The sequence below is a fragment of the Sarcophilus harrisii genome, chromosome 1 (genome assembly GCF_902635505.1).
Source record: "Sarcophilus harrisii chromosome 1, mSarHar1.11, whole genome shotgun sequence".
In the NCBI taxonomy this organism is placed as follows: Eukaryota; Metazoa; Chordata; class Mammalia; order Dasyuromorphia; family Dasyuridae; genus Sarcophilus; species Sarcophilus harrisii.
In genome coordinates, this window is record NC_045426.1 from 543,830,698 (window position 1) to 543,852,393 (window position 21,696).

At 35.0% G+C, this 21,696-nt stretch overlaps 1 protein-coding gene across 7 annotated transcripts in view; it reads left to right on the forward strand.

The window, feature by feature from the left end:
• Positions 1-21,696, forward strand: part of KIF13A (kinesin family member 13A) — a 247,494-nt gene that overhangs the window by 208,024 nt on the left and 17,774 nt on the right. For 5 of the 7 annotated variants that reach the window (XM_031946800.1, XM_031946802.1, XM_031946805.1 and 2 more), the window contains 12 exons: positions 1,217-1,255; positions 3,245-3,344; positions 7,687-7,813; positions 8,719-8,774; positions 9,706-9,830; positions 10,673-10,849; positions 11,973-12,065; positions 13,326-13,478; positions 17,182-17,259; positions 18,093-18,140; positions 19,291-19,402; positions 21,459-21,610. In XM_031946800.1, the coding sequence (XP_031802660.1) occupies positions 1,217-1,255; positions 3,245-3,344; positions 7,687-7,813; positions 8,719-8,774; positions 9,706-9,830; positions 10,673-10,849; positions 11,973-12,065; positions 13,326-13,478; positions 17,182-17,259; positions 18,093-18,140; positions 19,291-19,402; positions 21,459-21,610 (1,260 nt within the window). The remainder of the gene's footprint in view (positions 1-1,216; positions 1,256-3,244; positions 3,345-7,686; positions 7,814-8,718; positions 8,775-9,705; positions 9,831-10,672; positions 10,850-11,972; positions 12,066-13,325; positions 13,479-17,181; positions 17,260-18,092; positions 18,141-19,290; positions 19,403-21,458; positions 21,611-21,696) is intronic. The other 2 variants (XM_031946801.1, XM_031946806.1) reach the window with 1 other exon arrangement.

Consider the following 21,696-nt stretch of genomic DNA (forward strand, 5'->3'; position numbering starts at 1 on the left):
AAATTTAATAAATATTTATTAAACATATAAATGAATTAAAATAATGGTGTTTTTAAAAATGATTAATTAAAAGTAGACTATTATAAGAGCAATATTTAAGTTCCACCTCCCCCAAATAAAAAAGATTAAAAAAAGAAACAAGATAAAAACTGGTGTATGTTCATGTAGAAATGGTATCAATATGTCTAAAAATAGCCTTATGCATAGTTATAAAATTTAGTCACCTTTAACTCATTGTAAATGGTGGAGAATAGGAGATAGGTATTTATGCATATCAATGACACAGACTTGGGATTCATTCTAATAAAAATATTAGATTTTCTTTATATGGTCTTAAATACATACAAGGAATAGTCCTAAAAAACCATTCTGAACTTCCAGGAAAGAGGGAAGTCTGCAGACAGGCTGTGTTCTCAGTCATTTATATTGTTAATTCAAACATTCTAGGCTGATAAAATGGTGTATTTCTTTAAATAATGGAAATTGGCAACTACATGTGTCAAATGTATTTAATAATATAATTTCATTTTGTTATGGACATAGTTTTGGATTTAGAGTATTTATCTGTACAGCTGAAACTTAAAAATTCTGAATGTTAAAGCAAATTGAGACTTTTATAAACTTATCTTGTTTTCTACTTCTAATCTGTGATCACTTTCTGGTATATCACTATAGTGATCATGTTGTTTATTCTAACAAAGCCAAAAAGCTTTCAATTAAAGAAATGATTCTTAAATGTTGGCTAGTCACTTAATTGTTCTGTTGAAATGTTATGTCAAGTAGCTGGAACATGTGTTATTTTCTCATCCACATTAATGCTTATTAACATGGGAAACAGACAACTCCATCAATCCACAATGATGATGTGTACTTTTATTTGAATGGTATAACTGTGTCTTGCATTTGTAGGATGCTTTATACATTTCACTATCAGACAATAAGTTTGTATTGAAGTCCTTGCTGAACCAATAGTATACTAAGCCCTAGCACACAGGGATTTATCCCTTTCAGTAGCTAGGACAGTTTAATGTATAAGTCTTTTATCACCTTAAATTCCATGAATAATTGTATAAAAATTATCAAATTCACTTAATGCAATGTTTCATCACTGTGATGATATACATAGATCTGTAAAAATGCATATATGAGTTGATTCCCCCCCATGAATGCTGTTTGAGAAAAATGCATGTCCTTTGTGTTTATTTTTTCCTACCAGAGAGATGATGAGGATGGTGATGATATGGATAGTTATCAGGTATTGCTGCTGCTGTTAATCCTGTGGCATGGGGCACAGCTAATGCTAACTGCCAAAATTGAAAAATAGAGGGGTAGGGGGGAAGAGGAACATCAAAACAAGGAAGGGCAACAATTCTTCTGTGGTGGTGATTATGCTTTAATCAAGGGATATGATGGTATTGTATAGATCTCTCTATCTGTCCATATATTATAATCTGACAGCATTTTTCATATTTCAATAATTAGTTCATGAGGATTTTCTAAATCAAAATCAAAATATTTAATGAGGGGGAACCCTAATAAACACAATAAGAACTTAATTCCTAACTTTAAACTACTTTTATATTTTCTGACACCAAATTTTTTCAGAGAAAAAATATGGCACATGGTAATATGGAATCAAGTCCCAAGTCTTCTACTTATTCCCTAAGTATCCTTAGACAATTCATTTAATATTTCTCTGGCAAATGCTTTCCTCATTTGTTAGATGAGGGATTGGATTCTGAAGTCCAATATAAAGTTCTAGTTCTAAACCAGTGTTCCATGGGAGAAAGAAGACGGGATTTGTAGTCAGGGGTCCTGAGCTAGAATCTCTCCCACTTAGTAGCAAAGTGACTTTGAACATTCACTTTATATCACTTTGGACTTCAGTTTCCTTAGGCATAAAATTAAGACTTTAGACCAGATGGTCTCTTCTTAGGCACCCTCTTAAAGTCCGTCCCAAGTCTGAAAACTGAAAATATTTTTAGGTGATTCCTTGTAGCTGGGGAAGAAAACTAAAGATTTGTTTGTGGTTGGGATTTTGGGGGGTTCTTTTTGTTTTGGCTTTTTATCATTTTAATGACCCTTTATATTTAGAAATAGGCTAAAATACCTAAGGTGTTGGCATTTCTAATATAGAAATACAGGTTGGGAGGGAGTAGGGAATACATTCCTGCAGGAATAATTTTTGTGAAATTTTATCCTTATGATCTTGATGTTATGTGTAGCTTGATGTTAAGTGTAGGATGATAGGGGTCAGAGAGGCAAACTAAAATAAAGGTTTCTGGATTGGTTCCCAGCCTATCACAAGCTGTTTGACTTCTTTGTGTCTCTCTGTCCGTAAAACTTAAGTCTCCACATGACTTGTGTCCTTGTTGTCCAAAATTCTATTTAAGAAAGAAGACCTAACCCCAGAAAGCTCAGTCCAAGGAAGAAGTTGTGTTAGGATTTTGAAGAGAGTTTTTTTGTATGTTTTCATTTTCCCCCAAACCTTACAGTTTATATAATAACAACAACAAAAGTTTAGAAAAAACAGCAACACCTCCCCTTCAATTTTCACACCTGTTCCAGTGCCATTTACTAACTTCCTGCGGGCTGTTTGTGTGCTTCCTGCCACTTCATATCACAGTGAAGAGTCAGCCAGACATTCCTGTGATTTCCTAAAGCATGACTGACTGCATGTTGGGTTTTTGCATGGAAAATTTTTTGTTTGTCCTCTTGATGATTATTGGAAATAAAAATCTTTTCAGCAAATTTGAAGGGTTCCCTGCTGACCTATTCCTTATGTTCCAGAGATCATGTGGCCATTGAACTATGAAAATGTCTGTCTTTTTTTCATTTTATGTGCTACTCCATGTAATTTGGGTTTTTTTCATTGGATTCTTCTGCTAAGAATCTAAAATCCTTCAGATGTACAGCTGTAATTTTAAAATACTCCCTCTCCTCTTTCTTAAAAGCATGGAAAATCATCCAGCGTCTGGTGAAATTTGAATTCCTTTTGCTTTTCAGTACAAATGTCTTTTTGGGAATACTGCAGGGGAAAGGGGACTCTGATTTCTGAATATTGGAATCTCTAAACAGCATGTGGTGTTATTAAAGAGTTCTTGCTCGCTTACATTAATTACTAAGCACGGTTCAATGGCCCATTCTAATGAAGAGTTTTCAGATCATTTAAAATATTCTTAAATAATAGAGAAACTAGTCAATCGTGTAATCTCTAGGAAAATGTTTCCTTACCTATCTTTAGGAAGAAGATTTAAACTTCGTAAGAGAGAGATGGTCTGATGCACTCATTAAGCGTAGAGAATATTTGGATGAACAGATTAAAAAAGTTAGCAATAAAAAAGGTATGTGGAATGTAAGCTCTGAGAGCTGCTTTTTATTTTAAAGATTCCTTGCATAGTAGAAAATTGTTCTTTTTTGCTGCTTTATCATTAATTTGAAATGGTGATAGATCCTGAAAAGTTGTCCACATGCTAGTTTCTGTTAAGGTAATAAAAATATAAGGATTTCACAAAAATGAGTTAAACAGCTAAATATTGGGGCAGCTGATGGCACAGTGGAGAGAGTATTGGCCCTGGAGTCAGGAGGACTTGAATTTAAACCCAGCTTCAGACACTTGACACTTACTAGCTGTGTGACTCTGGGCAAATCACTTAATTCTCATTGCCTCAGCCAAAAAAAAAAAAAAAAAAAAAAAAAAGCTAAATATTAAGCTCTAACTTTTGACAGGTATAAAATAGTAAATGAAACTGTGATTTCATTGGTATAGGGAACTATTGGATGAGGAAACTTCTACCAAAACACATATTATCATCTCTTCTACAATTTAATAGAGCAGAGATTCTTATCCTTTTGGGATCATAGAATCCTTGAGCAGTCTGACTAAAATTATGCCCCTCTTCTCAGAATCCTGCTGTTTTCTTTTCTTTTTTGCGTGTGAGACATTTGGGGTTAAGTATCTTGCCTAGGGTCACACAGCTACTAAGTATTAAGTTACTGAGGCTGGATTTGAACTCAGGTTCTCCCAACTTCAGGGCTGGTGCTCTATCCACTAAGCCATCTTGCTGCCTCTAGAATCCTAGAGAATCATAGAATCAAAGGAAAACAATTATATTGAATGAGTTGTAAAAATATATTTTAAAAACAACTTTATAATCCCCAGCTTAATTTTTTTTTTTTTTTTCTCTTTTTTTTTTATTTTTTTTATTTTTTTTATTTTTTTTTAATTTAATAGCCTTTAATTTACAGGATATATACATGGGTAACTTTACAGCATTAACAATTGCCAAACCTCTTGTTCCAATTTTTCACCTCTTACCCCCCCCCACCCCCTCCCCTAAATGGCAGGATGACCAGTAGATGTTAAATATATTAAAATATAACTTAGATACACAATAAGTATACATGACCAAAACATTATTTTGCTGTACAAAAAGAATCAGACTCTGAATTATTGTACAATTAGCTTGTGAAGGAAATCAAAGATGCAGGTGTGCATAAATATAGGGACTGGGAATTCAATGTAATGGTTTTTAGTCATCTCCCAGAGTTCTTTTTCTGGGTATAGCTAGTTCAGTTCATTACTGCTCCATTAGAAATGATTTGGTTGATCTCGTTGCTGAGGATGGCCTGATCCATCAGAACTGGTCATCATCTAGTATTGTTGTTGAAGTATATAATGATCTCCTGGTCCTGCTCATTTCACTCAGCATCAGTTCGTGTAAGTCTCTCCAGGCCTTTCTGAAATCATCCTGTTGGTCATTTCTTACAGAACAGTAATATTCCATAATTTTCATATACCACAATTTATTCAGCCATTCTCCAACTGATGGACATCCATTCAGTTTCCAGTTTCGCCACTACAAAAAGGGCTGCCACAAACATTCGTGCACATACAGGTCCCTTTCCCTTCTTTATAATCTCTTTGGGATATAATCCCAGTAGTAACACTGCTGGATCAAAGGGTATGCACAGTTTGATAACTTTTAGCATAGTTCCAAACTACTCTCCAAAATGGTTGGATTCGTTCACAACTCCACCAACAATGAATCAATGTCCCAGTTTTCCCACATCCCCTCCAACAATCATCATATAATCCCCAGCTTAAAAAAACCCATCTTATTTTTCTTGTGCAGCGTGATATTTGAGGAAATATGTATAGAAGAACTGCACATGTTTAACATATATTGGATTACTTGTCTAGGGGAGTGGGTGGGGAGAGAGGGAAAAAAAATTTGCAGCTCAAAATTTTGCAAGAATAAATGTTGAAAACTATCTTTGTTGTTCTTGTGTAGCAAGATAATTGTATAAATGCATATGCATATATTGGATTCAGCATATATTTCTACCATGTTTAACATATATTGGATTACTTGCCATCTAAGGGAGGGGATAAAGGAAGGGCAGTGAAAATTGGAACATAAGGTTTTACATGGGTTAATATTGAAAAATTATACATGCATATGTTTTGAAAATAAAAAGCTTTAATAAAGGAAAAAGAAAACTATCTTTGCTTTTTTTCCTCCCTGAGGCAATTGGGGTTAAGTGACTTTCCCAGGGTCACATCTAGGAAGTATTAAGTATCTGAGGCTAGATTTGAACTCAGGTCCTTCTGACTTCAGGACTGGTGCTTTATCCATTGCATCATTTAGCTGCCCCTCTTTGTATATATTTTGAAAATAAAAGCCATTTTTTTAAAAAGAATGTAACAGGTAGGGGGGAATATTAAATAATTTTTTTTAAAAGAGTCCATCTTAGGACTCCCTGGACAGCAAAGGTCTCTAATAGGGCCTAGCCCAGATTAAAATGTAATTGGGAAATGTTTAACAAAATAAACATTTATAGAAAATACAATATAAATACAAAATAAAGATGTGTACAAAAATGCATGTAAATTAAAATAGAACAATATAACATTAATTTGTGGTTTCTAAAGTCAATACATGGTCTACAGGGATCTGTAGAGAAGAATGTAGAAATAGGATAATATTTATGTAGTGTGTATGTGAAAAATATAAGAGAATAAAGAAACTTAAGTTTGACTTAGAATATTGAGAGATTAAGTGAATTTTCAAAATTTGAATTCAGGTTTTCCTGGCCCCAAGGCCACCTTTTATTTTTCTTAACTAAAGCTGAAAAGTAGTGGGAAGAGGGAAAAACAAATTACCCAAGCTGGGGCAAACTAGAGAAGGAAGACTAAAGAGCGAGTGAGGAAGAATAAAGGAATGAATTTTGCTGGCCTGGGCACTTTACTTAAATTGAAGCGTCCTGGAGGAACTGAACAATCAGAGGAAAGGGCCACAGAACTAGCATGATTTTCTATTGTGAGAAAGCTGCTGGGTCATGATCAAGAAAGAAATTATAGAGAGTCAGGAGCAGAATCTAGAAAAAGAATCAAGGAACAAGGATGGCTGGAGAGAGGAATTGGCCAGTCTAAGACCTAGAAGCTGAGGCATGAGGCTTCTGAAAACTAGATATTAGTGGAAGAGGTAGCAGTGTGGTAGAGATTTGGGGCAGAGAAGTTAAAATCCAAAACTCTATTTACAACTCTGTGCCCTTCCCCAAGTTTTGATTCCTTATAACTCACACATCATTGGATCTGTAGATGATATTTACAGATCCTTCCTTCTCTAAGTCTTGTGATCCTATAAGCATATGAGCAAATCCTATTTTTTTTTTTAAAAGAGAATTCTTACTACGTCTTCTCTCCTTTCCCACTTTAGAGAGAAACTAATTGTTTCAAAATTCTTGAATGTCATATTTACTAAATGAAAGCTTATCTTTATCAATTATATTTTTTTGGAATTTATAATTTTTCGGAATTAATTGAATTATTGGTTGGGGGCAATTTCACAGTATCTCAGATCCCAGAATTTCTTATGCTTATTGGAAGCAATAAGCATGTATATGGTGTCTACTATATACCAGGCACTGTGTTAAATGCTCTACAAGCATTCTTTTATTTTATTCTCACAGTCCTCCAAGATAGATGCTGAGGTTATTCCCATTTTAGAGTTGGGGAAATCAAGGCAAAAGTCAAGTGACTTGACCAAAGTCACACAGCTAGTGAATGTATGAGTCTGGACCAGGCCTCCTGCTTTATCCACTGAACCAAACAGTTACCTCTGTCCCAACTGTCTTCCTCATGATGGAGAGGAGAAATATTTGACCATTTTTCAGGCATATCTGACTCTCCTTGACCCCATTTGAGGTTTTCATGGCAAAGACACTGGTGTGGTTTGCCATTTCCTTCTCCAGCTCATTTTACAGATGAGAAAACTGAGGTAAATGGGATTAGGTGATCAGCACCAGCTAATCTGTATCTGAGGCCACATTGGAACCCAAGAAGATGAGATTTACCGACTCCAAGTCTGGCACCCTGTTCACTGGGCCACCTAGAAGAGGTTATTAGGAAATTCTAATCATTTGGAGCTATATCATGTTTAAAAGCATTAAGCCCTATGTATTATTATATATAAACAAATATTATACATGTTATTGTACTTTATATTAGACAGTTTCTTAGTTTTTCTGAGTTCCTCTATGAAATAAAGGAGCTGGTACTCAAGGCTGCATTGTTGTAAGGATCACTGAAAATTCATCTGTTTTTCACTTTAAGTGATAATAATTGGACTTTCTTCTCTCCTTGCTTTCTGTTGCCCCTTGTCCTTTCATCTTCTACTGCAGAGAAAACAGAAGATGACCTGGAAAGGGAAACCCGACTCGTGGAACAGTGGGTGGGCTTGACAGAAGAGAGGAATGCTGTGTTGGTCCCTGCTCCTGGGAGTGGGATTCCTGGTGCTCCTGCAGACTGGTAAGCACCATCCTGAGCCACAAAGGGAAGGGTTCCTTTGATTTCTCCCTAACTTTAGTTTGTTATTCCCTGAGGAAATCTTAATGTCTTATCTTCCTACTTCACTATTTCCAGGCCCACATTTCTCTAGCCTTACCCCAATCCTACTGTTCTGATTTTGGACCCTATAAAAGAGATCCCAGAGGAAAGTAGGTAGAGCATGGGACCTGGAGTCAAGAAGACCTGAGTGCAAATCCAACTTCAGATACATACTAGCTCTGTCACCCTAGGGAAATCACTTAACTACTATCTGAGTCTCCCAACTTTAAAAATAAATGAGTTAATAATAAATAACACCTACCTCTGAAGGTACTTATAAGGATGCAGTGAGATAAGATTTGTAAAATGCTTAGCATGTCATAATAAATACTTCTTCCTTTCACAAATACATTTAACACATTTTAGAAATGGCACTTATTTTGCAGATGAAATTTACTTTTTACTAAATTATATTTCTTGTATGTATGCATTCAGGAAGACTCATCTTCCTGAGTTCAAATCTGGCCTCACACTTTTACCAGCTGTGTGACCCTGGCCAAGTCACTTAACCCTGTTTGCCTCAGTTTCCTCATCTGTAAAATGAGCTGGAGAAATGAAATAGTGAGCCACTTTAGTATTTCTACTAAAAAATACTAAACTCTAAATGGGGCCCATGAAAAGTAGGACACAACTGAAAATGACCTAACAACAACAATATATATAAGACAGCTGATATTTGATTATGACTCCCAAATCCTTAATTTTTCTATTGATGTACATGATTGTTTCCTTCTCGGCATTTTTGGGTTTTGTTGCTTAACAGCATCCACAGCAGATTATCTTTGTATCGATGTTCCATTATAATAGAAATTTGTTATTGGCCTTAGGACCCCACCTGCTGGGATGGAAACACACATACCGGTTCTTTTCCTTGATTTAAACGGTAAGTAGATACTGGAACTAAATCTCCAACAATTTTTTTCAGATTTCAGGACTTAATAATTTAGACCAATAAGTCAATATTGGGGAAAGAAGGAAAGGTAAATCCAATATTTTTTTTTTTCCAAATCAGTCACATAAGGGTTTTACTGAATAAACTTTCAGAACATGTAAATAAGTGTGGCTTTTCTGCAGTTGGGGGAAGGGGTTGAGACTAAAACTAAAATTTCACTAGTGTAGGGAGCTCCAGCATGAGGAAACTCAATGCAAGTTGGCAGTGTTGGAACCTTTTTTATTACATGTAGTCTTACTGTAGCACCAAGTACTGAATGGTTAATTGATTTGCTCAGGGTCACACAGATAGTATATATCAGAAGCAGGTCTTGAATATTTCTGATAATGAGGATGGCTATCTACTTTTATTGTACTACCTCTCATGAGGTTAATCTCATGTTTGCAGGTATGACTGACATCAGGAATTTGCAAAACTCTAGTATAAGCTTACCTTAATTAAAAAGGAGCAAACAGGATTATTTTGTATCTAGTGATAGTAATTCTTTCTATGATGAGAAAAAGCATTTGTTTCATTATGTGTTTCTTAAAAATGCTTAATTTTCAATCTTCAAAATAGTACTTTTTTTCAAGCAGACCAGTCATTATGTGGCTTCTCTAATTCTTAAACTAGTAATAATTAAACTGTACTTTAAATAATGTAACACATCCATCTCTCATCCTGATGAAAAAAATGCATTAACTAAAACTACCATTTAAAAAAAATGATTCAATCTACAACTTGGGAAGGAAAAATAAAAAAGACTTTAATAATTCATTTTGCTTGTGTTAAGAAATAGGGGTCATTTTAAAATTTTCTTTTTGTTTGTTTCAAAACTGACCTTTTTTTCTGACTCTTTCCTATGTGACATGGATTTTATTAGCTGATGATCTCAGTGCCAATGAACAGCTCATAGGTCCTCATGCATCTGGTGTTAACTCTATACTACCGAAGGAGCACGGAAGTCAGTTCTTCTATCTGCCAATCATAAAGCATAGTGATGATGAGGTAATTGACTGCCTAACATTCTTTGATGTGGCTTTGGATTGGTATGTGATGCTATGCAGTCTTTTAATCATGTGGAATGGAATTTAGAGTTAGGGATGAAACATTCAGTTCAGTGAATTTCAATTCTGTTCCCTTGCTCATTTGCATTTACTCTGGAGTCACTGCATTACAAATGGTTTGTTCCCTGTGTCCAAGGTATGATCAAACTGTGCATACCCTTTGATCCAGCTGTACTACTACTAGGTCTGTATCTCAAAGAGATCATAAAAAAGGGAAAAGAACCCACATGTACAAAAATAGTGATAGCAGCTCTTTTAGTGGTGGCAAAGAGTTGGAAATTGAGGGGATGACCATCAACTGGAAAATGTATGAACAAATTGTGGCATATGAATGTAATGGAATATTATTATGCCATAAGAAATGATAAACAGGACACTTTCAGAAAAACTGGAAAGACTTAGGTGAATTAATGCTGAGTGAAGTGAGCAGAACCTTAAAAACATTGTACACAGTAACTGCAATATTGTGCCATGAACAACTATGATAGACTTGGCAGTGCGATGTTCCAGGACAATTCCAAGGGACTCATGATGGAAAATACTACAGACATCTAGAGAACTATGGAAACCGAATGAAGTTTGAAGCATACTATTTTCACTTTTTTGTTTTTGTTTGTCTTTTGCTTTTCTTCTTTCTCCTGGTCTTTACCTTTTGTTCTGAGTCTTCTTTCACAACATGACAAATGTGGAGATATATTTAACGTGATTGTACATGTAGTTTAAAAATGATTTGTTCCTTGTTTTCATCTTTCTATCCTTCTATCCTTTCGTTTCTTCTCTCAGGTGTCTGCTACTGCCTCTTGGGATTCCTCTGTCCATGATTCAGTGCACTTAAACAGGGTTACCCCACAAAATGAAAGGATTTATTTGATAGTAAAAACCACAGTCCAGCTCAGTCATCCTGCTGCTATGGAGTTAGTATTACGTAAACGGATTGCAGCCAATGTTTACAACAAACAGGTAATGTGGGGCCCATTTCTGCCATTATGCATGTGACCTTAAAGTTTTTCATTTTCTTAGAGCTACAAAATAATTGACTATATTTTTAATGCCGAAGGCAGTTTTTCTGATATACAAAATCATCAATAAGCATATATTAAGCACTTACTATATGCAATGACTTGGGAATATAAAGACAAAAATGAAATAGCCCCTATTTTCTTTCTTTTTTTTTTTTTTTAATTTAATAGCCTTTTATTTACAGGATATATACATGGGTAACTTTACAGCATTAACAATTGCCAAACCTCTTGTTCCAATCCTTCACCCCCTACCCCCCCACCCCCTCCCCCAAATGGCAGGATGACCAGCAGATGTTAAATATATTAAAATATAACTTAGATACACAATAAGTATACATGACCAAAACATTATTTTGCTGTACAAAAAGAATCAGACTCTGAATTATTGTACAATTAGCTTGTGAAGGAAATCAAAAATGCAGGTGTGCATAAATATAGGGATTGGGAATTCAATGTAATGGTTTTTAGTCATCTCCCAGAGTTCTTTTTCTGGGTATAGCTAGTTCAATTCATTACTGCTCCATTAGAAATGATTTGGTTGATCTCGTTGCTGAGGATAATAGCCCCTATTTTCAAACAAATTTCAATCTTGCCTTTGGGACAATGTTTAGAATATGTTTTTTTTTTAAAAAATGAATTACAAGATCATTTGGAAAGTGGGGTATTGGTTGATCCAGAAAGAATTCATGTAGAAGGTGATACTGAATTGAGAACAAAAAGGTAGGGCACATTCCAGGCATTTACCTAGATATCTGCTTGGTCCACACCCACATTACCTCTCACTTTGATGTTTGTAATGACCTATGTATTTAAGAAATTATAATTGAAAATGCCTTTAAAACTTGCAAGATAGGGGCAGCTAGATGGTACAATGGATAGAGCAACAGTCCTGAAGTCAGGAGGACCTGAATTCAAATCTAACCTCAGACACTTAACATTTCCTAGCTGTGTGACTCTGGACAAGTCACTTAACCCCAATTGTCTTAGAAAAAAAAAATCTTGCAAAATATTTGCATTTGAAATTTTGTATGGAGTTTAATTATACTTTCTCTCCCCACCAGAGCTTTACACAGAGTTTGAAGAGGAGAATATCTTTGAAAAATATATTTTATTCCTGTGGTGTAACCTATGAAATAGTATCCAATATACCAAAGGTAAAATAAAAGCTTCAAATTTACAAGTTTATTTTTAAAATGTATTATTATTTGATAATCATAAATTTATAACAGATGCCAATTAACTAAGAACAGACCCAAACCTGTAATAAATTTAAACCAAATAAAAGAAAAGCAACAAAATTATATTACCATTTTTTTAAAAATCTAACATTTTAACAAGTAAACAAAAACATTTATTCATTCAATCTGTGGTCTTAAGGGACCTTTGTTGTGATTTGATTTTTTTTTGGTAGGACTATATCTAATGTGTATATAGTTCTAGGGATCTCATTCTGTTTCTCTAAAAGTGTTTCTGTACTTCTAATCTCTAATGCTTGGATATAAACAATGTTTCCAGTTTTTTACAAATAAAGCAGCTATAAATACTTTTTTAAAAAAAATAGATCATTATATTTCTTCCTTTTCATCAAGACCTCTTTATAATAACTAATAGTAGAATCTCTGGATGAAATCTGGATTTAGCTTTATTTATGATTCTTACTAGATGTTGCCATATTGTTCTTGGAAAAAATTTGCATCAGTGCATAACTATCTCAGCTGTGTAATATAGTACCTGTTTCCCTGCAATTTTAGCATGTCATGTTTTTGTTCTTTTGTCCATTTAGTAGACATATGTTAGGGTTTATCAATGTACATTTTATTTATTACAAGGGAATTTTAACATCTTTTTATGTGATTTTTTTTTTCAGTTTGTATTTACTTATAAATTTTTCTCTTTTTATTCTTTTGCCATTTCTCCATTAATCCAATATAATGGCTTAATATTTGGCATGTAAAGCATGTATATTTAATTTATAATTACAGCTAATGTTACAGAGTAAATATTTGCATGCCTGAAAACTTTTGATTTGCATAAATACGGTTAAAATTTGAATTTCTTACTAGTGGGAAGGAAAGACCTCACATTGTAGCAATGTATGAAGATGGATATATAGATATATGTAGTTTTCTTTCCTTTGCTCTAGCATCTTTTTAAAAAAAAAAAAAAAGGTCACAATCTCACACACACAAAATTAAAACTGAGATAATGAGAAGATTAATTATATTTCCAATAATTGCTCCACAAATAATCCAGTTAAATGAACAAGACAATAATAATTTAACTGCTGGCAATAGGACTGTCAAAGTTGGATTCTCTTCAGATTTATTTTACTCTGTACTCCTGTTCATTTAATAAAATAGTAACCAAAAAAGGTCAAAATGAAAAGGCTACCATTACCTTCTTGAACATTTTAGGCAACAGAAGAGATTGAAGACCGAGAAACTTTGGCTCTCATGGCAGCAAGGAGCGAAAATGAAGGTACATCGGATGGAGAAACATATATTGAGAAGTACACACGAGGTGTACTGCAGGTGGAGAATATTTTGAGTCTTGAGCGGCTCCGGCAGGCAAGTAGCTGGGTAGTCGATGTAAAAAAGGAAAAAAAAATTTTGAACAGTAAATCCTGTTTGTTAATTTAATTTCCAAATCCTACACAAAAGTCTTGGAGGGTAAAGGGTGAGAAAAGATCATTGGATTTTACAATTAAAAAGTCTTTGGCCTTTGGAAAACCAGTTCTGGGAGAATAAGTCTAAAAAAGATTTCAACATTTTAAGAGTAGGTAAATGATGATAAATAGGGGCATTGAGCTTGGATCACTTTGTGAGATTTGTCTGAGAAAGGGAGAAAAGAGATGGAATAGTAGCTGAGTAGAGATACAAGGGTGAAGAGAAAAATGAACATAATTATTAGCATATGGAAGGAAGTCAGTGGAGAGAGAAAGAAGTATTTCATGGAGCAAAGTTCTAAAGATAATGGGGAGATAGGAATCAAAGTTAAAGCTGGCGGAAGAGAGAGGATTAGTTTTAACAAGAAGTCTTTTGAGAAAAAAAGCTAAGAGGAGAAAATTGATGAATGAAGGAGAAATTTTGGAAATGCAGAAAGATAATTGAGGGAATTCCTGTCAGCTGGCTTCAATCTCAGTCATAAAAGACTCAGTCATATGCTAAGTATAAGGAGAAGGTATTTTGTCAAAGTGTTGGTTGGAGTCTCAAGAAAGGAAACATTTGGTACCATTGTGTGAAGAATTAGATTGAAAGTCAATAAGTTCAAATGAGAAGGATTGAAGAGTTTCAGTGAGAATCCAGTTGATCATGGAGTGAGGATGTTTATGTGTTGTATGTGTTACAGTCAGGCATTGAACGTCATGGTAGTAGAAATACAAAGGGATATATGACTTGTTAGGCCCTGGATAGCAAGCCATGTTCCGCCCCCCCCCCCCTTTTTCATTTATGCAATTAGACTTGAAAAATTTGTCCTGCAGTTATGCCCTTGTTATAGCCCCTTTCTATCCAAGGATGGTCCTACTTTCTATCCAAGGATGGTCCTACTTCCCTGTCTGACAGGGCCTAAGCCACAATCTCCAAGCTGTAAATACTCTCCCCGCCCTCTCTTTGAAGTAAAGATAACAACAGCTGCAAGACTAATTGCACTCTTGCTTCTGTATTTTGCTTGCTAAAAAACCTTATATAAATGGTTTGCCTCAGTTGCTCTAGACTGAATGCTTTGGAAGTATATTCCCATTTCAATCAGTTAGCTTACACTCTTCACCCTAAAGATTAAAAACAATCTCTTCTTACCTCAGTTTCTCTGGTATTACTGGATGCTTTTATTTTATCTAAGCCTTTAGCCAACCTTTGCTCCTAAAAAAAACTTCTGTCTTATTTTTTTTAGCCTTTTTAAAAATTAATTTTATTATAGCTTTTTATTTTCTAGATATATGCATGGGTAATTTTTCAGCATTGACAGTTGCAAAACCTTTTGTACCAATTTTTCCCCTCCTTTTCCCTACCCCCTCCCCCAGATGGCAATCCAATACATGTCTGTGTTATTAACAATATTTTTAAAATGAATCAGTTTTATTTCTTCTTCCTTCCTATTCTAGCATATATACCAGTGATGATGTAGATCTCAACCAGAGGAAGGGAATGTATAGACCAGGAGTCCTCAAACTACGGCCCACAGGCCAGATGTGGCAGCCGAGGACATTTATCCCCGTCACCCAGGGCTATAAAGTTTCTTTATTTAAAGGCCCACAAAACGAAGTTTTTGTTTTTACTATAGTCCGGCCCTCCAACAGTCTGAGGGACAGTGAACTGGCCCCCTATTTAAAAAGTTTGAGAACCCCTGGTATAGACAATGAGCCCACATATTATATAACTTGGATAAAAAAGACCCTGAACAGCTGAATAACCTTTAACTTAATGTTCTTGGTTATCACATATGAGACTACGGTAGTAATCATTTCTCACCTAAAAACGTTCTTACCAACACTCCGTAGGATTTAGTCTCTGATTATAGTATGATGACTTAGTGCCTAAAAATTTACATTTACTTTTAGTTAAGAGGCAGCATGGTATAGTAAATAGAAGCCTGACTTTGGAACCAAGAAGACCTGGGTTCAAAATCTACCTGTCATACACTGACTAGATGACTGATGAGTGTGTCAAATGACTAACTGGTCAAATTACTTAATCTCCTAGTGCCCCAAATAGCTTTCCAAGTTTCTAAGTTACAGAGAAAATTTTCATCTGAATTGTTAAGGGATCCTTGCTTATCTGAGGGTTCCTTATGTTACTGAAATCATATTCTCAATTACTGTTGTTTTTATCCTGTCACTTATCCAGCCAGTCGTTTAAAAAATACTTAAGTACCAACCGTTTGCAAGGCAGTATCATTGTCAGCTATAAGATTAATTGTAGATCTTTAGTTAAAATCAAGTTTATTTCTGAATATATAGAATCATATCAAGGCAAGAACCTAAGGGTTTATCTGGCCTGATCTCTCTTTGTCATTCAGTCATGAGAATCTACTCTGTTTTTAAAAGCTCCTAGAAAAGTATTCTCCTTTAATAATCCATTCCAATCTCACTTTATAGAAGCATCTTTTTCTCAATAGTATCTTATTTTTCCAAATACAGGTAAAGATAGTTTTCTATATTCATTTTTGTGAAACTTTCTGTTCCAAATTTTTCTCCCTCCCTCCTTTACTTCTCCCCTTCCCAGGATAGTAAGTGATCTGATATATAAGTTAGACATGTACAGTCCTTTTAAAACATATTTCTATATTTGTCATGTTGTACAATAGGAAAAAAATAAGAAAAAACAAACCAAAAAAAGTGAAAATACTCTGCTTTGGTCCAGATTCATTCTCCATACTTCTCTCCCTGGATACAGATGACTCTTCCCATTTCAAGTCTATTGGAATTGTATAGAAGAATCTTTTTGGTAGAGGCTGTGAACTTATGATTTCATTGTGGCAAGGAACTCCCAGAAAAGAAACTCTCTTTACCAAAGCCATAAGTATTCTACAAATTTTAGGTAGCAGAGAATTACCCACTTCACTAAGACTTGCCCAGGCCTTGACAGTCAGGAAAACGACAGAAAGAGAGAGAGTGGGAGTGGGGAGGAGGGCTTGAATTCAGGTTTCCTTGATGTTGACACTGACAATCATGCCTCTCATATTATAATTTTTTAAAAGCAATGAGCAACTATCTATTAATACTTTTATTCATATTAGTGTCAGTACTGTTTCAGGCACTTTGGTGGAATCTAGAGAGGTAGAGCTTGTCCTTTATTCATAAGGGATTTGTAGTCTAGTTGAGAAAAAAGTTATGAGAAACTATAATAAATAAAATATATAATAAATAATAACATAATTATAATGTCTGTCTCACCTACCTCTGGTTGTTATGAGGAAAGCGTATTGTAAACAAAAGTTGTTATTAAAAATGTAGGCCTAGAATATAGTTGAGAAATCAAGCCTGATGATAGCCATCCACAAAGGAGTAATATTTGAAGCTCTGGAATTAATGAAGAATTGAATGTAGAAACAGAAGATAAGAGGAAGGACATGAGTCTTGAGGGAGGAAAAAACTTCCATTTAAAGAGAAACTAACTCAGGACTTTCTGTCAAAATCTAATTTCTTCATTTTTACATGTAAAGGGGAACATAGAAATCCAGGACAGTTTTTCTTCATTTTTTTCCCTGATTAGGTATAAAGTAATTTACAGTATAAATCCTTATGTGTTTACCTGGATGTTGTATTCACAGGCTGTCACTGTCAAAGAAGCACTTTCCACCAAAGCCCGCCATATCCGGAGGAGTCTCAGTACACCAAATGTTCATAATGTAAGCTACAGCCTTCCATTTCACTTGTTATCAGTTGATCTTTTTTAGAACAGAGGACCAGGGGCAGGGTTAGGCAAAGTGGAAAGAGAACATATTTCCCCAGGTGACAAGCGTGTGAGTTTTCTAACACGTCTATTTTATGCAGTTTGTGTTAATGCAAATTAGACTTGTATAACCCAAACTGCCCTTAAAAATTGAGATTTTTTAAAAATTCACTTTTTTCCTCTTAATAATATCTTCTTTTGAAATTATCATAGACTATAAGCACAAAGTTTGGTTTGAGATACAAGGGAAAAAAGATCTGATTGTTGGCCTCCCCCCTCTGCCTTTCCTGTTCAGTCACCTTTTGCCCTCTTAGCTCTTCACTAGGGAAGCGGAAGACAGTTGAAAGGGGATCCAATTACATGGATCTATCTGCTGGAACTACTGACCTTTGCTGCTTCTGCCAGGACTGGCTGGCTGCAGCCACTGATAGGTGAAGCGTTGGTCTGCTGCTCATCAGTTATACAGCCCAGAGCCTCTCCGTTCCTTAGTCCAATCCCAGTTAAATCCCTTCCTCCATCTCTTTCTACCTCACCCACCTTCTTCAAACCACTCCGGCCTGCAGAGCTCAGCAGCAGCCGCCTGCTTTTGCCTGCCTGGGAGAGTCATGGGAGGGAGAGACTCTTGCAGTGTGATCTCTGAGCAGAAGACTTAGCACAGAATTGAGACTATTGAAGTGAACTTTCCCCACTCCTGCAACGCCCCCACTTCAAATCTGATAGGGAGATTTCTGTTTTGCTTCTTTGCTTGTTTTTTAATAAGTAATTACATAAAACATCATATCCTTTTAGGTATCGTCTAGTAGACAAGATCTTTCTGGCTGTGACGAAGATGATAAGGTGAAGATAACCCATACGTGTGTTTAATAATAAAATGAGCAAACTTCTCTATACTCTGTACCAGGCCCAGAGCCAGGTTCTGGAGACTATTAAGACACTGCATTGTCTTAATAGCGTGGGGTGAGGTGACAGCAAAGACTTCACATAGAATGTGAAAACAGAGCTGAGAAAGAAACTAGGATCTAAGGGAATTCTGAAAGAGTATATGTTACCAGCCCATGGGGAGGTAGGGGAGATAGCCAGTACAGAGGGTAGGAGACAGGAGATGAAGTACCGTATGGAGTATAGGAAGAAGGCCCGTTTGGTTAGAGCATGTGTAAAAGGAGTGGTGCACAATTAAGATTGGAGAGGGAGGTTGGGCCACGTTGTGAAGCACTTTAAATGACAAGCAGAAGGGTTTATATTTATCCTTCAGGGAAGAGGGAACCACTGGAATTTATTGATCAGAAGACTGATATAGTCAGATCTGTACTTTAGAAAAATAGCTTTGCCAATAAGAAAACAAAGTCTAGTCTGGCCTAAAGTATAAGGAATGAGGACTCAGAATCAGGTTAGGAATCATTTGATTCTCAACTATGAAAATAGGACAATTATAAGTCAGTCAATTAGTCTCTTATTTCCTTAGATTTTTGTTTGTTTGTTTGTTTTCTGGCTGGAAATCTTCAGAATAAAATTCTATAAATTAAATTGATAGTATAATGCACTCACAAGAATAATGTTGTATTACAGCTGAATGGTCTTGTGAATATGAACAAAAGTATATTATAGCTATTAAAGGAAAATGGAAATTATTTGAAAGTAGATCAAAGCCATTTAATTACTAATGATTTTTAAAAATTAACAACAAATCTAAAAAGACAATTCATTTATTAAGCACATTTTTTTAAGCATCTTCCAGAAACAAAGCATTTAGATACCACTAAACTTAACATAGATGATTTAGGGACCCTGTCCTTAAAGAAGTTACAATCTAAGCCTTTTTATAAGTAGCCATTTTCAAATTTCCTGAAAGTCAGATGAAGCTAAGTAAGTTTATTTGATAAAGGTAACTCTTTTTACTTTTTTACTAACACCATGATATCAGTTTGAACTAGTAAATCTTTAATCTCTTCCCCTTTTTTGATCTGGTTAACTCCTGCTTTCTTTATAGGGTTGGTCTGAAAGTCATTTAGATATGTCAGACTGTAGTTCCAGTTACCAAGATGTGTCTTGTTATGGTACATTACCCAGGGATTCTCCTCGAAGGATTAAAGAAAGTACTGGTGAGATTATCTGAGTTATTTATTTACTGATGCTTTTGAAAAGCATGGAGAGAGTTTTTTTTTTTTTTCCTGGTTATGTACAAGTATTATGGGATAAAGCATGTGAAATGAATTTTTTAAATCTTATTTGATTTCTTTATACTGAAGATGTCTAATGTGGTATTTAAATAATTGAAAACTTAAATTTGTAAAGCATTTTACTTTTTATGACTAATAAGGTAACAGGTTGTAAAGCACAAAATGAAACTCATGTCAACACTTTTATAACTACTCTCACCTTCAAAAGGATGAAAATGTACCCCTACAGAGAATATTCGAGTGCTCTGAAAGGAAGTCCTAAAAAGCCCTTCCAAAAGCATCACTGGATTAAGCATAATAAAAAAAGAAGCAGCAGCAGAAAATATTTCCAGTATCATTTCTTTTCAGAAATTATTATGGTACTTTGAACAGGAAAAAAATCTCATAAAGTTCTCCCAAAAAAGTCCTAACATGCAACCTCACAAAAGGATAACTTTGAAATAAACTTGTATTTGAGGTAACCAAGTGGTGCAGTGCATAGAAAGCTGGACTTGGGCTCAGGAAGACCTGAGTTCAAGCCCTGCCCAAGACACTTTCTAACTGCGTGATTTTGATCAAATCATTTAAATAGTCTGTACCTCAGTTTCAATATCTATATAATGAAGATAATAGTACCTACCATGCAAGATTGTTGTGAGAATCAAATGAAATAATATGCAGACCTTAAATAGCTATTCTGTTAGTTCTTTATACTAGCTCCAATACTGTGGAATTGGAAAGGAGAATCCCCAAATGAAAGGAAGGCATGATAAAGTGGGTGAGAAAAAAAACAAACATAAAATTAGAAGTGTGAAAACTATTCTTCCTTATTTGTTTCCAGCAGTGGGATCCGAGGGCAAGAATTAACTCATTTTTATTCATTTGATCATTCAACAAGTATTTATGGACTACTTTCTATGTGTATAACAATAGGGAGACAAAAAAAAATTCCCAAACAGCAGCAGCAACAACAACAAAATCAACAGGTAAAATACGGCCCATAATCTCTTGGTACTTGTAATCGAATTTGAGAATGTGGGCTTGTGCAAGAACAATTAAATAAAAGTATAAACCAATATATGAATTGTCAATATGAATAATAGAAATAATCAGCATTATAAAAGGACAGAGAACAAACAGAAAGATCTGCGTGGACTGATAGAAAAAGGTAAGAATAGAATCGCACCCTGAAGACTTATGGAAGTATTGGTTTGTCACCTACTTCAAGCAATCCTTGGTAAGAACAGAACATGATTGCACAGATTACTTGTGTGCTTAGCTAGATGTGTCTTTGTTCTCATTCAATTATTAGCAAATTGATTTCTTAGTTAACCAGAAGTCTTTCTTAACATATAACATATTCATACTAGTTTCTTAAAGTATATTGATAAAATAGTGCCATTACAGAAGAAGGGGAACCCACAAAATATCAGTATTCTGAACTTTTTACAGAAGTCTGCCTGAGATTAATTAATTAATTATGTAGGTCCTGCATTTCTACTTATAGAAGGAGAAATCCAAATGGCAGGGTTTTTCTCATGTAGTTAGAAATCTCTCTGATCTAAATCTTTTCTACTTACCATTTATAGTAATCCAAAAATAAAATTACACAATGAAATGTAACAATTACAAACTTCAACTTGGAAGTTTTTACCAGTCATCATTATAGAAATGTTAATGGTAGGACAGTGTACCCTTAAAGCTTTCCTGGAAAACCAAAGTCAGATCCAGTTTGCAAAGCAAAGATTTCCTCTCCATACTAAGAGAACACTTCCTTTGGTTAATCACTCCCCTTTGGGAATTCTTGTTTCAAAATGGACTTAGATGAGTAAAGGGATATTTAATTGAACTATTAAAGAATATCCTTTCCCTTCACCTGGTCAGTAGGCAATCATTTCTAAGCAGGATCTATGTTTCTAAAAAAGGGGTGGAGTGGGATGGGGTGTATTTAATATGTCTCCACAGTTGTCATTACTTCATATATTCTGCTTTCTCCTAGGTTGTACTTCAGAGAATCCTCATGTCTTAACAGTCAGTCCCTTTAAAGCATTCTCTCCTCAGCCACCAAAGTTTTTCAAACCTCTCATGCCCGTAAAGGAAGAACATAAGAAAAAGACACCCCTGGAATCCAGACCACTTCTCAGCCAAGAGGTAAATGTTTTACTTTTTCTTCATTGACCCTTGCTATTTAAAGAGTAGTTGGTAATTTGTACTAATCAACAAATAGTTCTGAATGT